At 35.2% G+C, this 15,942-nt stretch overlaps 1 protein-coding gene across 1 annotated transcript in view; it reads left to right on the top strand.

Annotated features, from left to right (window-relative positions):
- The window catches only part of LOC135081341 (uncharacterized), a 93,916-nt gene extending 91,709 nt beyond the window's left edge, over nt 1-2,207 (top strand). The window contains exon 17 of the mRNA XM_063976060.1: nt 1-2,207. Coding sequence (XP_063832130.1) covers nt 1-118 — 118 coding nt within the window. The 3' untranslated portion in view covers nt 119-2,207.
- Nucleotides 2,208-15,942: the final 13,735 nt, after the last annotated feature.

The raw sequence follows: 15,942 nt of genomic DNA on the forward strand, positions 1-15,942 counted from the left end.
GAACATCGAGAAAGATCTGAAAGAGCACAGACACAGAAAGAAGTCGGTGATCCAAATGAAGAACGGAGCCCCCGTCTACGATTCCGAGGAAGGAACCGATGAGGAACCAGTGCCATAAGTTACTGACTTTGTGAAATGACACAACACTAGCCCAGCAGTGGGCATTTGAGACTTGATGCTCAACAACGCCATAGTAAGGATAAAAACGTACGGACGAAGACTTTTTAGTAAGCTACAAATAAGCTGTCAGAACAAAAATTGTGCTATCACATCGATTGGTGTGGATAAACTATCACTCATATTCTTTGGTGACTAATAAAACGTTGTAACTAAGTATTTGCGTGCGCATTTTAACATGATTTAAAATTGTTACCAGTGCTGTGACACAATTTTTATTCTGAACAACGTGTCTAGGAGCAATAAATACTTAGAAATCTTCGTCTAAGGATGAATAATATCCGATATTTTTACATTTAAGACATGAATGTTGACTACAGAGAGTTGATATTTTTATGATGGTGAAATGAAGATGGAAACAGAATATTTTAGGTTTAGATGTATGGTTGTTGCATTTCGCTACTATTACAGCGAAGAATGTTATGAATTATAAATTCAACTTTGTAATAAAGGTACAAATTGTGTTACGTTAAGAATTTTACTGTAACTGTGGTTCAGTGAGAAATGAAGGAGTGAAAGCACTTGCATGAAGAATGTTACGTGCATGTTATTTTTATATTTTATACTTGATTACTGGTTGAAAAATTAATTTAATTTACTGGGTGTTTTGTTATGTAAGCAGGTCAATTTCTAGAGTAGTCAGCAATACATATTTTTTATATCAGAATGAATTACTTACGTTTTGACCTCTTACTTTCAGCACCCAAGCTTGCATCCATGTATCATTTAATCACCTAGAATTTGAAGTTGGCCGCTCTTGATATCTATGAAGCAAATTAAATTACTCTGGGTAATTAAAAAGAGTCTGATATTATGGTTTTCATTGGCCTAATCTTTATTTGCTTAGCTATTGGCCTAATATTAGTTTATTCAGTTAAACAAAGTATGAGTCCCACTTCATAGTGAGTGTGAACATGCACAATAGGTGTAAAATATGTTTTATTATTGTTGTCAATTTCTTAATTTCTATTGTGCTAGTTGTTCTAAAAATGTTTAATTTGTTAAACAGACCAATTTGTGATTCCTCAGTGATTGTTTTGTTTGTATTGAGACCTTGGGCTGTCGTGATTACAGTCCTGTGAGCATGTGTGAGTTTATGTTCTGTATGCTCGGGGTTGCCATATTGATTAAATATTAAACTACTAATTATAATTATTGTTTAATTTTGAATAGTTGTGGAATTGAAAACAAAGTGCATTTGTTACAGTCTGCTATGAATATTAATGTTAGGAGTTATGATATTCGATGTTACTGTATTATGGACGTAAGAGTGTTGTATGGTGACATTTTAGAAATCTACTATTTATTGTGTCGTGTTGTTCGTAAACAGAATTATGGATTAGTTTGATAAGTGTTCATGAAATTCAGATTTTATAAAAGATCTGTGACAAAGAATATTACTATTTTGAGGAATATTAACGGTCTATTACTATGGTGTTACAAGATATAATTATACTTTAATGTTGTACAAGTTTTCATATAAACTAAACATCAGAATGGTTATTTATGTATACAATGGTAGTAGGTAAGTAAGATACAGTAGACTATATGAAAGTTATCATTGTTAAAAATTATTACGGTATTTTATTACCTACTATTCAAGTTGCATAAATTGTATTTTATGTGATGTTTAATGATTTTTACAACGATCATTTGCGATTTGATGGGAGAGAGCATGTTTGTATGGCAACATTGGCAGTCAGGTTTTGTTTAAAAGCAAATACAACGAAATATGACTGTCAATGTGTGGACTGATTATGTTATGTTTATAATTTTAGCCTTTTTACTCATATTAACGAATGATTTCAACTTATTAAAGTTGTTTTTTATAATTCTTTGTTTCATTTTCTTGTGATTTTTAAGGATGGCAATTATTTTTGTATTGCTGATGTTTAGAAGTAAGCTCCTATTGAAATAGGACTAAGTTTAGAATTAACATGAAATGTGAATCAAAGTCCCATTAATTGCTTCCATTATAATTGTATTCATATACATTTTGTCGTATTAAATAAAGATGGAGTTTTAATAAATGAAGATTGTTTCATTTACTTTTCCCTACAGCAATTAACTATTGAATACCTAACTATTATTAATTTTAGTAATTTAGTGTTGTAAGAATATAAATCACTGATGAAAATTTCGGAAATGACAAAATGGCGCCACGAAATTACCCCTAAAAACTGATCCTTGTTTATTGGGAAAAATAAAACTCTCATTGCAGGTTACAATACACTATAATATTACTAATACACTACATATTTATGTTCGTGTGCGTTTTCGCTACACTTTCTTACACTAATGAGTATTACAAGTACTAGATTCTCCTACATAAATGTCAGCCACTGATCTATTCCCTTTATTAATAATCTTAAGTCCTACACTGAATGTGATAAAATATTAATTATTAATACTACATCTTACATTGAAGCGATAAGCAGAGACGAGACTAACTTAGAGATTATGCTAAATACAATATTAATAATAATAAGATCATAATAATTAATACATCAATAAGTCTAATTACCTAAAATACGAGTATATTTATTTTATTTCATGACCACACAACATTATCCATTTTGAAATTAGGTACTAAAATATAGATTTTTCATAAACCACTACATGATATACGTTAGAGAATTACACATCTATAATATTATTATGCTACAATGCAATAAATATAGAGTACTAAGTGTAAAATAGATTCATTTTGAGAAGAATTCAGGCGAAGTGTAAGGCCGAATATTTATTTTTTGCCTCCCTGGCAGCATGGCTTACCCCCTGAAACAAATACAAAAATATTATATTCAAAATGTAACACATTAAAACATGGTCGAGTTAACTGCGCACCTGGTGGCCGTGACGTCACATTGACGCTGTGTAATGAGTGGGTACTGGGCGAGTGTGAGGGAGAGTCGTATTCCAGCAAGGTGCGCAGTTAGCTCAACCGGATTGTATTAAAATTTGAATATTATTATATGGAGGAAAGCTAAAATTATTATTGTCTGCCAATGATGTTACTGTAGTAAATACATAAAAGTTTACTAATTTGACTTCTTAATTGGTGCACTTTAATGTACCTATCTATACGAAGTACGAAAAATGATAAATTTTATACTTTCAGCTAAGAATAAGGTCCACTGTGGAAATAAATAAGACTAGGCGCAGACCACCGATTTTTAGTTGGCCGATAGTTGGGCCCGATTTTAATTGGCCAAATCAAATCGGTGTAAAGTGCGCACTTCTAAACTAAACTATCGGCCGACGAAAAATCGATGGTCTGCGCCTAGGCTAAGTGTGCAATCGACTGTTCAATAAAGTAATTTTGTGTCAATTATTTAGGAATCTTCTAAAAAGATATGAATTCTTTGACTCTACATCAATATTTAGGTTTTCAGTGGGGTAAGTGTAGAGATCCGGTTGTCTTTGATGAAACAATTTCATACAATTAGAGCAATTTACTGCACGCCGCTGAGTCACTTTCTCTCGAAAGTGCATGTGCAAGTTGCAAGTGAATGTATCTTGTCTCGCTAGCTTAGAGGGATCAATGTCTCTACATTTTGGATATAAATAATACATTTAATTATTAACTGTATTTCTTTTTCACGTACGTATTATTTATATGCCTTAATTGTTTGCCTCAGCACTCTATTTTCATAAAATTGGATATCAGATCTCCTTATTTCATGTTCATATATTATCTTCTCAATGGATTATTAGTGGAATCTTTTAGTATTTTGGAGACAGTTTCCCTTAATGTAAAGCGGCAAAATAATTATGGATTGACTCTTACAACAATTACAAGTTACTTAAGTTTAAGCCACATTATCATAACGTAATAACGTTGTAAAATAAAACTTTCTCTCCCATAACGAATCGATGCGACTTCACGGCCCACGTAATTGGTTCACTTCAAATTGGATCGAAGCGAATTCGATTCGAGTTTAAAGCACTCAGACACCACTCCATTCGGGTATTTTAGTCGCTAACTGCTCACAAACTAATTCTGTTCTATTGTAAATTAAATCGATAACAAGTAGTTAGGTACAACTCGATTCGGGCATCTGAGATGTGACTTTCGATTCGAGTTTGAAGCACTCTCACCACTCCATTCGCCGCTAACTGCACACAAACCAATTTTGTACTATTGTAAATTAAATCGATGCAAGTAGGTAGGTACAACTCTATTCGGGCGTCTGAGATGTGACTTTCAATAACTTTCAGTGACTTTCAGCGGTGAGAGCACTCCTCCCGACTTACAGGAGTCACATTGTCTGCCCTTGGGAACGCGAGTTAACCCTGGGGCTCTGGCAAATATTGCCACAATAATTTGAACTTTCTTCACTCAACATAAGGTCGGCAACCAATGAAAATGTTCATTAGGTTGTGTCTACGTAAAATCAAAATTTTTTCTACGATATTAATATGTGAAACATTGGAAGGTTTTGTGCAAGCGGTATAACGAGTTTATTGCAGTTTATTACTTAAAACAAATAAAATGTTATTATTACTATACTTGGTATTAACTAGTATTTTCTTTTCTATTTATATCGTAATGCTTTTGGGTGGGTCTCACACACCACACATGTTGACAAATAAGAATAACAAAAGTTGGACTTTAAAAACAGACATATTATTATTAGCCACATTATTATTCATCATTTGTAACACATTTGTTTGTAATTCCTAAAATAAATAAATAAATAAATTCAGCTTATACGTAAGCCCGCAAGGAAAACCACAAGACATAATCTCCCACTTTTACATTCAGCTGCCATCCTCGTGATATATAAAAATAAATGCGGAACATCAGTAGGCCTAGGATGCGCGCCGTGATAAACCATACATTTTGACGTCGAAAAGCGTATATCGTAAAGCCCGGCAGGCCTCCCCAACCCATCAGCATGGGTAGTGTAGACCAGCGTTGCCAGACGTCCCGATTTTGGCGGGACGTCCCGATTTTTAAATCAAATTTAAATGTCCCGCGCGGGACAGGCTCGGTCCCGCTTTTCGGAGAGAGACACTCACTTCACCAGACTATTGTTTGAAACGCCATATTATTCTAAAGATTTTTTTTTTTATTTCGATTTTTATTTTTTTATTCTAAAGACGAATTTAACAATAAATAATTCTGATTTAAAATATTTTTTTTTTGTTAAAATACATTTTCTATGGCTACGAATTACGTAAACGTAATTTTAAGTCAAATAAAAAGATAACTATTTGAAAACCTTTGATTATACATACGTTTCTTACTATGTCCTGCTTCTGACGGAAGAATCCCGCTATTTTCACTCAAAAAGTACCAAGGTCCCGACTTGGCGAAAAAAAAAACTGGCAACGCTGGTGTAGACCCAATCCTTCGTTTGGGCAGTGCACATAGTACAACAGCAAGTACAGCAAGGCCACGTACCAAAAAACGCAGCGTGGCATACCGTGGACCGACGACCTCATAAACGTAAACATAAAGCAAGAAGGCGCTGAATGCAGGCCGCTACCAACCGGGTGATGTGGAAATCATTGGGGGAGGCCTATGTTCAGCAGTGGACGTCCGACGACCTCATAAAGGTAGCAGAAGGCGATGGATGCAGGCCACTAGGCACTACCAACTGGGCGATGTGGAAATCAGGGGGAGGTCTATGTTCAGCAGTGGACGTCCTTTGGCTGAAATGATGATGATGAAAAATCCCCCGTTTCTGAACAAAGCCTAAAAATCGTGTGATGATGAAAAAACAAAATAAACGTGCACTAACCTGAGGGTTTGCCATCGCCGCACGCGCAGTTCGGGCCGCACGTGCAGTTGGCACCGCATGCTGCAGTGCCACCGCTGCACGTGTCTGAAAAAACAGTTTATATTAAGCAAAATAAATTTTACACTTACTAGGATACCTAAGACTTAAATCTTAGAAGATATCCTTAATCTGGGGTTTAAGCCTAACCCTAAACAAAAAACTGTGAATATGTAGAGCTTAAAAAAGAAAGTTATTAATTTTAAACTAAGAAAGACTTAATTATGGATGATAGCAGTTTATTAAAGATTTATTGAGCTGATTTTATATTACACGTGGCTGGAAAAAGTCTACCAGACTAGACGCAAACGATGTAAAATTTCATTAAACAAATTTAATTTCACGTTAATAAACTCCAATTCGATTGCTTTATTCAGCCTTTATACCTTTTATACATTTTATAAACATTGAGTACAAATGCGTAATAAGTTTCTTTCTAAATAATGTCTTAAGATTTTTCAGGAACTGCGCACAATTTAAACTTATAAAATAAATCAAATTGGAAACGAAATGTAGAGCGATATCCGTAGGGATGAGCCATTGTAACATTAAGGGCTGATTTTTCAATCGTCAGATAACTTTTAACTGAAGAATAAGTTTGGCACATTGACAGTTTCAATATGGGAAATATGTCAAAATGACAAGGTTATTCTTCAGATAAAAGTTATATGACGATTGAAAAATCAGCCCTAAATAAAATTAACCATTCTATTTTGAAAAAAGAATTCAAAAAATTTAATTAAAAAAATTAAGACCCTCCCATGAAGTTACGACGTCATTCGCGAAACGCAAAAGCCGGCCAAAACAATAACAAAAATACCTCCACGTGTTTTCCGCAGCTAAAAAACTACGCGACCTCTATTCCTTCCACATTCGATATAAAAAAAACAAAATTCGAATTCAAATTTAGAATCAAATTCACTCACCTTTGCAGCCGTCGCAAGGCGCAGGCATTGCGTGCAGAATGCCTAGGTCGGACTAGGCTGTGCTTTAGCGGGGTGCGCGCGCAGTCGTGGCCCCCAGACGAGTGAGCGGGTCAATAACTGAGCTGCGTCGGGGATCGGACGATCGGGGCTCCTTGCTGTCATGCTCTAGGGGACAGGGGCTATCGACTTCGCGTAATTGGATGGCGATTAATTAATGTGTTGTAACGGACGGTGGGGTATGTAGAGCTGGGAAAGAACACGATGGTAAGTAGTTAAGTTAAGAATGCGATATGGAAAGATTAAATCTTGTGTACCTACATGAAACTTTCTCACTTACACTATGAAAATTCATCATGTTTACTGATAAATCGTTAAACCTAGTAAGATGTCAGGACTTTTCTACGTCAATACACACTAAATAAGAGCTTATTACAGGACGCTCAAAACTCAATTTCACGTGGGTATACCTACCTACTCGTACAATGATGCTTTAATTGTTGAATGTTGATATTTAGACAAATCACAGTAGAGCTTTACGACTGAGATTAGATTGAACTTTGCATATATGACAGGATCAGCTAAGAGAGCTTTTTTTAGCTTTCAGGAAATAAGCAATAACATTCTAATTTTGCTCCTTTCTAATGGCGCAAAAGTCTATGACACTCACCCTAACAGGGGTGGAAATTTCCACAGCCATACCGATAGAAATATAAATAAAACAGCCTGTCCCCTGCACTATAATAAGATAGTTAAGCAACATATAGCTAGGTAAGTATCTACAATAAAATGATCAGAGCCGTAAACAAAAACAGGCAGGGAGAGGGGAGAACCGGTCGCTCGATTGACATTGCGACGGGACCGGTATCACCGAATTGGTACCGACTGATACCAATTTGATACAATTGCTTGTATAAATGGTTCTACTTAAATCGTGCTTTGGAAATGAGCTTTGGGACTTTCTTTCATAACAATGAAGATGAAAAATTAGCTTTTGTCAGTATTAAAGAGGATGTTAACTAATTTACCTTAGGTATCTTTTACATAAGTGTTTACAACTTTACACTATCCCGCTTCTCTGCTTATATTTATTAGGATGCCATTTCTATAATACATTATTTACGAGAACTATTTTTGTAGTTACCCATTCGCGTCATACTTAATTATGCCAAAATCCAAAATCTCAAATGATTGTTGTTAATCGAGCAAATGTTCTAAAGTAAACTAATACACTTATTTTATGATTTAGATCTTACCTATAATCTTATAGAAAAGTTATGTAATAAAGCTAGATATAAGACTTGTCGTTTTCCTTTCCAAGTGAGAGTTTTTTAGGCTTTATTAAAATCTTTAATTAAGAAAGAAAAGTTTCAAAAATCAAATTAAATAATAATTATTTATCAAAAGGAATTAACGTACCTACATGAGTTCTTAAAACTAAAACAAGTATGGAGCTTTCTAAAAACATTAATTAACATTAGTTTGTATTGTTTAATCTAAATAAACTAATAGTTTTACCACTTTACGGTACGTGATCGTGAGTTAGCGCTCAAGAAAGTTCGTAACTTTAGTTCTTGTGACTAGATAAGTACTTAGAAAATGATACTTGACAGCAGGACCACAGTAAACTATCTTGCCAGTAAGAGCGTTATTTTAATTAAAAAAACAAATTGGAAAAAGTTAAAAAAGATTTAAAAAAGCTCAAAATGTTTGAACTTTTATTACGAAACGAACTTTTTTTGCGAATGATGTCAATTTATTTGTTTAGTTTGTTAATGATGAAAATACAAAGTATTATCAATCAAAATTATTTTCTTTCTCTTAAACTTTCATATTCAGTAATATTTTATTGGTTAAGTTTTCAGTTATTGCACACCACCCAAAAGTGGCAAACAAAAGGAGTACAAAATTGAAAAGGCTCAATTTAGACAATCTTATCCATATAAGATCTCTTGAGTGGGAAAGCCCCCCATTAGATGGACCATCTGGTGAAGGTGGCGAGAAGAACCTGGATGAGGGCAGCGCAGGACCGGTCGTTGTAGATATCCTTGTGGGAGGCCTTTGTCCAGCAGTGGACGTCATTTGGCTGAAACGAACGAAGATCTCTCTGGACAATTCCTATTTCTTAAGTTTACTAATGCCCGTTTTCACCATCAATCCCTAATTTTTAAGTGACCCCTATGGTAAGAAATAACAGGAATTTTGTTTACATAGGGTTCACTTAAAAATTAGGGATTGACGGTGAAAACGGGCATTGTTTGTCAAACTTGTGTTTCAAGTCAAGTTACTGCTTCTTACTGTGCTGTGTCAACTGCTGGTTAGCAGTCGCGGAGTCGACGACCGCGCTCGCTCCGTCGGATCAAATGATTCACCGACTATTGCTATAAAACGAAATTGACTTTTTGTGGAAACATAAAAACTTATACGCAACAATAACAGCCTCTTGATAGAGACTGAAGACGCAGTAACTTTTTTGTAATACTCGTATACATGTATGGTATTTACTATTTATTATGTACTTACAAACTTATTTCTACTCTAACGCCCGATTCGACCAAACTTTTATCCGATAATAACTCCTGGTTTATCTGGCACATTGACAGTTTCAGTATGAGAAATATGTCAAAACTGACGATTTATTCTGAGATTAATATTTACTCTTGTTTGGTCGAATCCACTCTAAATAGTTCGTTAGGTTCATACGATATTGAGAAAATCATGAGAACCACACAGAAATACGAATAAAATAAGTACCTACTCAGTGGAAAACGAAAAGCTAAGGAAAGCTCATTTAGTAAAATTAACAATACCTACGTCATTTAACGTCATATCCACATTCTCGATACATATCATTTCGATATTATTTTACTTTTGTATTAAGCATTAGAAACGCAAAAATATCCATCAGCTTGTTTCTTACTGTGAAGTAGTTACTGGACATATTAATTACATTAAGGTATTTGAACTCAAACTGAAAGAAGCCTCGGGCGTAGACGTACCTACCTATTTATTTATAAGCCTAATATTAATCGCTACTCTAATTGCTAAACCATGCTGGTTTTAATTTGGGACTACTTCTCCAAGAGACGGTCTTTTGTCAATGTCAATTATTCTTATCTGTATCTCATATTTTATTGCAATTTTCTTCAACATGCAGCGACCTAGGTATTAGTTATCTAACTGCACTTTGTAACAAATTTTTCGCTCATCATCATCATCATTTCAGCCACTGCGGAATATAGGCCTCCCCCAATGATTTCCACAACGGCTAATTGGCGGTAGCCTGCATCCAGCGCCTACCTTTATGAGGTCGTCGGTCCACCTTGTGGGTGGACGTCCTACGATGCGCTTTCCGGTACGTAGCCTCCATTCCAGAACCTTGATGCCCCATCGGCCGTCAGTTCTGCGTACTATGTGCCATCACATGCCCATTGCCATTTCAGCTTGCTAATCTGTTGGTCTATGTCAGCGACTTTGGTTCGTTCGCTCATCTTGATTAAAATGATAATAGCTTTCATTGCTCGTATAATTCGCACACATTTTATAACTGCGGAAGGTCAACGGTCGCTAACTTAACCACTGTTTTTATTCTTGAGAGAATAACATGAGCCTGTGATTATTTTTAGATGTAATACTTTTTTTTATCATACAGGAAGTCATTAGATAGTTACAGGCTTGAGAATTATGTTAGGTTTAAGACAAAACACAATAGAGAAGACTTAACTACATGAATAAATTCAAAATATCGAGGGGGATTTAATTAGTTCATAAATAACAAATAAGTAAAGTAAAAAAACAAGCTTTTATAACTTTCAGTCAGTTAAGTTAAGAGTAAGAAGGTTTATAAGCTTGCATTTCGGAAGCCGATATCTTATTTTTGATTCTTTCTAGCTATCGTCAGTTTCCAGTCATTTTCAATCAATAACTTTAAAAACTATAAGATGTTATTGAAAAACATAAATATTATGTTCAGATCAAATTCCAAGCTGTGAAATTAGATTGGCCTTGGGTCTTGTTCTCGGAGCGCCTGGGGAACGACCTGCAGCAAAAAATATAATTACCAAATCACCAACAACACCACTCCACATGAGACTTTACAGTTTCATTGCAAAATAACCTCTATGCCAACTGCATAAGATGCCACAGTGTTAATCTTGATGTGCTCTGATCATAACAATGCGGGAACGCGGTCGAGACGCAGTAGAATAAGTTTTAGATGGTGGCAAATAGATAGTGTGCGAAATTCGTGCTCTACAGGATGGAATTTTGTAATGCCACCTGGAGGGAAAGTACTCTTAATACTGTAGATAGAAAATTTTACTCAAAGAAAACATTCCTTTATTTTTGAAAACAAAGAGATTTTTGAATTTTTTTCGAAAATTCACTACCATACCATACAATTTTCTGTAAATAATTAAAATAATTTAAAATTTCATGGTTTTCCTTTCATTTAATTTATCATGTTTGTTAGAGAGATTTCATCGATAAACTTAACCCTAACGATCGATGCAATAAAAATACAGGGTGTAATTTTTAACAAATTTTAGTTGGTTCGATTCCCGGGTGTGGCATGCAATTTTTTTGAAATCTTTGAATGCAGTTCTATTTCTATTCAAAAATAAAGGACTCTTTGTAAAAATGTTCAGATATTTATAATTGTAATGTCTGACAAATATTATACTTTATCAATGTGTGGTAGGTTTAAAGAACTCCTAAGGCCCTAGAAGAAACTCAGAAGAAGAAAAAGCTCAGCTAAAGCATTAAATAAATTTTTAAGGCTTTTATTACCTACTAATAAATAGCTTTAGTAAACAAAACTTGTGTAGAGCGATCAGAATGTCAATATGACCGAGAATAGTTCAAACATTCCTCCAGTATATTGGCATTTCAAGCGATAGGCTCCGCAAACTTATTGATAGGCATGTTTTCCACTACATAAGCTTTGTACTAAGTAACTTAGTGTCGGGTTTGGAAAATCCAGGAAAAATCGATAACCTACAAGTAATTTACTAAGTATTTAAACCTCAGATCATAGAAGGGAATAGATGTGAAACGGGGGCGTGGCGCGTGTCTCCGCGATATGCCCAGAAACGAACATCGCCCGCGACGCCAGGTTAGTCGCGATTCAGTCGTACTGAGGAAATGTTCTCCGATATTGTTGGATAATGCGTCGTAACGTGCAATAACATAAGTGAAACGAAGAACTACAGGAACAATGAAGTCATTTACCACATGTAAGTATTGCAAATCCATTGGTATTTTGCTTATAAATAAAAAAAACTAAACATTTTTACGAACGAATTCAGTGCCGTGACATTAACTGCGATATCGAAATTAGTGGTGATAAAAATTCAAACATGTTGTACATTGACGATTTAGTTAGCAACCACTTCATGTCATGCGTAACTACTGCGCAATGTATTTTATTTCTTCCGATATCCACTGACGCGTGAAAATACACAGTACGGCCGCATGTGCCGGTCGTAACATAGTGCAGGGCTCGTGTTCTAATACGGTTTCCTATTATCGATAAATAGAAGTAAATTATTATTTTCTATTTTCTAATTTTGAATGAAAAAATCATGAGTTGCTTGCGATTTTTAAGTTTTTACAAAAACAATAACAATAGTAGAAGGGATTAGTAACTGTCAACTATGTAATTACTATAAGAGCTAGTTGAAAGCCTAATATAGGCATTATTTTTGATAAACATAGGCGGTACGAATTTCGCCATAATTAAAAAGTTAATGCGCGATAGTAGTTAATAATAATTACAGTGATCCTGTTATTATTATTAAAGTAAATAATAATATATTACCAATATTGTAAATACTGGTAAAAATCGCAAGTACCTACTTAACCCATGACTTTTCATACAAACTTTGTCAGTCTATAACTTCTATACTCCATCGATAACGACATTGAGCTTTGGTTGGGGTAAATTAATATAAGGTAACTTCATTTAGTCCCAATAATTGATTCTGAGTTTTTCGTCCATACAAAATGGAACTGACTCCTTTATCATTCAAAAATCGTTAAAGAACATAATAATAACGTATAATAATAAAAAGGTTTTCATACAAGCATTTTTTAAACCAATTTCGAGCCTTGCCCCCAGGATTTAAAGTATCGATATCTTATCGACTCCATTTTATCTTTCTTCTCTCTAATTGCTTTTTTTCAAAGTGTGCGTCACGTCACGCGGCCATTGATTGGCCATAAGGCACGCCTTCTGGCCAATCACAGCACTTTTAAGCCGGTTGCACATGTTGTCGTAGACTCTCAGTCGCTTTGTTTTTACAAAGTTGAATGTGTGTGTGGGAGCTGTGGTGGGGGAAATGTGGGGACACTGGTTCTCGTTGTAGTTACGCGCGACTTCATATCTATTCTCTTTCTATGATCTGAGATTTAAACGCAAAAGTTTGTGAGGATAAGATCCAGGGTGTTAGGTATAGATGATTTATTCACGCAAAAATTACTTTACAGGTTTTAACATCGAACAACACTTCGGAGTTCGGACTTAGTAAGTAAACTTCAGTCAAGGCACATTTTTGTTGTTTATCAAAAGCGTACAGGAACATTTTAAGTAGGCTTATTGGTATTGTACGACACCCCAATTTATATTGTCTCAAAGGCTTGCAAACACGCTTAAAAATGCTTGAGTATGAATTGAGACTTGAACTTAATCTTAGCTTTAACTGGATAACAACACTAGTTTCTCCCACCTACGGAACTAGACCCTCGCGTGACTTTCAGCACGATCTGAGACTGTTTAAACTTTATGCAATTAGGTGCTTTGCATTATTCGATCTATTTAAACGATATTTATCCTGCACTTTGCTTCCTTAACCAACCAGCTAGAAACTTTAAAGTAATGGGGATCAAGGAAATAGATGGATAACATTGAAAACAACTTATTTATTGGCCAAATAAATAACTTAAAACTAAACAATAAATTAGTGCAAAGAAAATAAATTAGGTTCACATACTAAACATTTTAAATAAATAAGCTTTCTTTTAAACTCAGTGCTTTACAAAGAACGGAACAAGAAACAAAAATTCAGGTACAGGGGAGGGGGGGTCAGTGTCTATCGCCACTGATGACGAAGTGGCAATCAAATTCCTATATCCATCCATCATCAACTTCAATAGCTCATCATGTCTGACGTCAAGTTATTGTTTCTATCTAGTTGTTAAATCCACAACAGAAGAAGTTATACAATTAAAAATGGACTAGCTATTATTTTTCATCGGCTAGCTCAAATATTTTGTTCCACCAGCTTCATCAGCAGGTCATTTAGTCCCCAAAAGATGAACGAAAGTCGGGTTCTTCCATCAGTTTCATCATTCATAGTCTCAGATCACTTCCACCACCATCATTATCAGGATAATTTATTAGTATTCACTCCACATAGGTTGGATTCCACCATAGTTCATAATTTCAAGTTCATCTTTTCTCATTTATGTTTTAGAGTGCAGGAAAGCAAAATAAATAAATATGTGATTTAAGATTCAGCTATGAATCTAGGCGGTTTTGGCGTGTGGCTTGGACCTGGTCATCCGCCTTAAGACCGAGTAGCAGACCCAGAAGCCAAGGTATAGGCTGGAGTCAGCACTGACTATCATGTAGGCAGCTGCCACTGCTACGAGGATCCCACAGGCGTTGAGCGCGACACCAGCGCCTCTGAGCCCGTTGGCTTTGGCTGGATACTGGCAGGAGCAGCTGGAGTCGCAGCCATGTTGTTGGGTCTCTGTAAATAACAATCAGGATGAATAAAAGTTGTTTTCTTTTGAAACTCTCTACTAACAATTACGTTATACTTATTAATGGCTGAACGGTTTACCTGTGCTACATTGACAACATTTTCGTTGCATGATACTTTTCTATGATAAAACTCGCAGGCGCATCTCTATATTGCTTTAGCGGCTAAAGTTTAGCCTATTGCTTTACTCAGCTGTATCTAGACGACTTTTCTTTATTTCTGAATTACTTAATACAAATTATGGTTTGTTAAAGCAAAATTACCTTTTTGGTTTACAAATAAGTATGCTAACTAATTTCTAAAACCTGGTTAAGTTAACTAAATTTGATATTAACGCTATAAATAAAGCATAATATTCCAAAATACACACCGTTCACAGCTTCACAGATCTCCATCATCGTTGTACACCTTACTGGCTTCCTGACTGGAATGATGCTGGTAAAATTAATTTTACACGTTTAAATATCGTCCAATATGAAGAGAACTGAAGACCGGACAAAAGCGAGGAGTCGCCAGGGCCGATGGGGCTAGCAGCGCGGAAACTGCCTATTGAAGACAAATCTTCCGGGAAAAAATACAATTTCCTGAACGCAGTTTTTATTGGTGCGGAAAATTTGGCTGTGTTCAAGCTCCAATAACTTGAAAAGTATGTAATGATTTGAAGTAATTAATGTAAGTTGAGTGCCGGGGTCAGAGATCAATAGTACCATAATCATCCCATAGATACGCATCATCTTTGGGAGGAATTACGACTAAGGAACGAGTTTAAACATCAGTTCTTTCCTGTCCGTCTGGCCAGCGTGAGAAGTGTCGGCCAAATCCTTCATAAGTCATTAGAAAGAAAAAATTAAAGAAGAAATATTTATTCAGTATCATCGACAATACACTTAACACATTAGATAAATTAAAAAGAGTATGAGCTCTGCATGCTGGTGCATGACCTAAACACTCTAGGTGATGCTTAATGCCCTTCAGTGGACGTTAATGAAGATGATGTTTGTTATTTAAAAACAATTCAACTTGATGATTTTTATAATAATTACAACATGGTGCACGAACCTACTTAATTCCTAAAATACCAAAACTTGATTCAAAAAGAAAGTAAAAAAAATAAAAGCAATTGTAACTAAGTACAATCGTTACAATTTCGACAGGTCGAAAATTATTTCAATTGGATTTTTTTGCACATTCTGGTCACACGCCGAATACTGAGGTTTACTACAATAGCGGTAAGTTTTTATCAGCCTTGTTCTAGATCAATTTTTCTACCAATTTGTCGATATAAAATGCCAT

Source organism: Ostrinia nubilalis, chromosome 19, assembly GCF_963855985.1.
Source record: "Ostrinia nubilalis chromosome 19, ilOstNubi1.1, whole genome shotgun sequence".
Classification (NCBI taxonomy): Eukaryota; Metazoa; Arthropoda; class Insecta; order Lepidoptera; family Crambidae; genus Ostrinia; species Ostrinia nubilalis.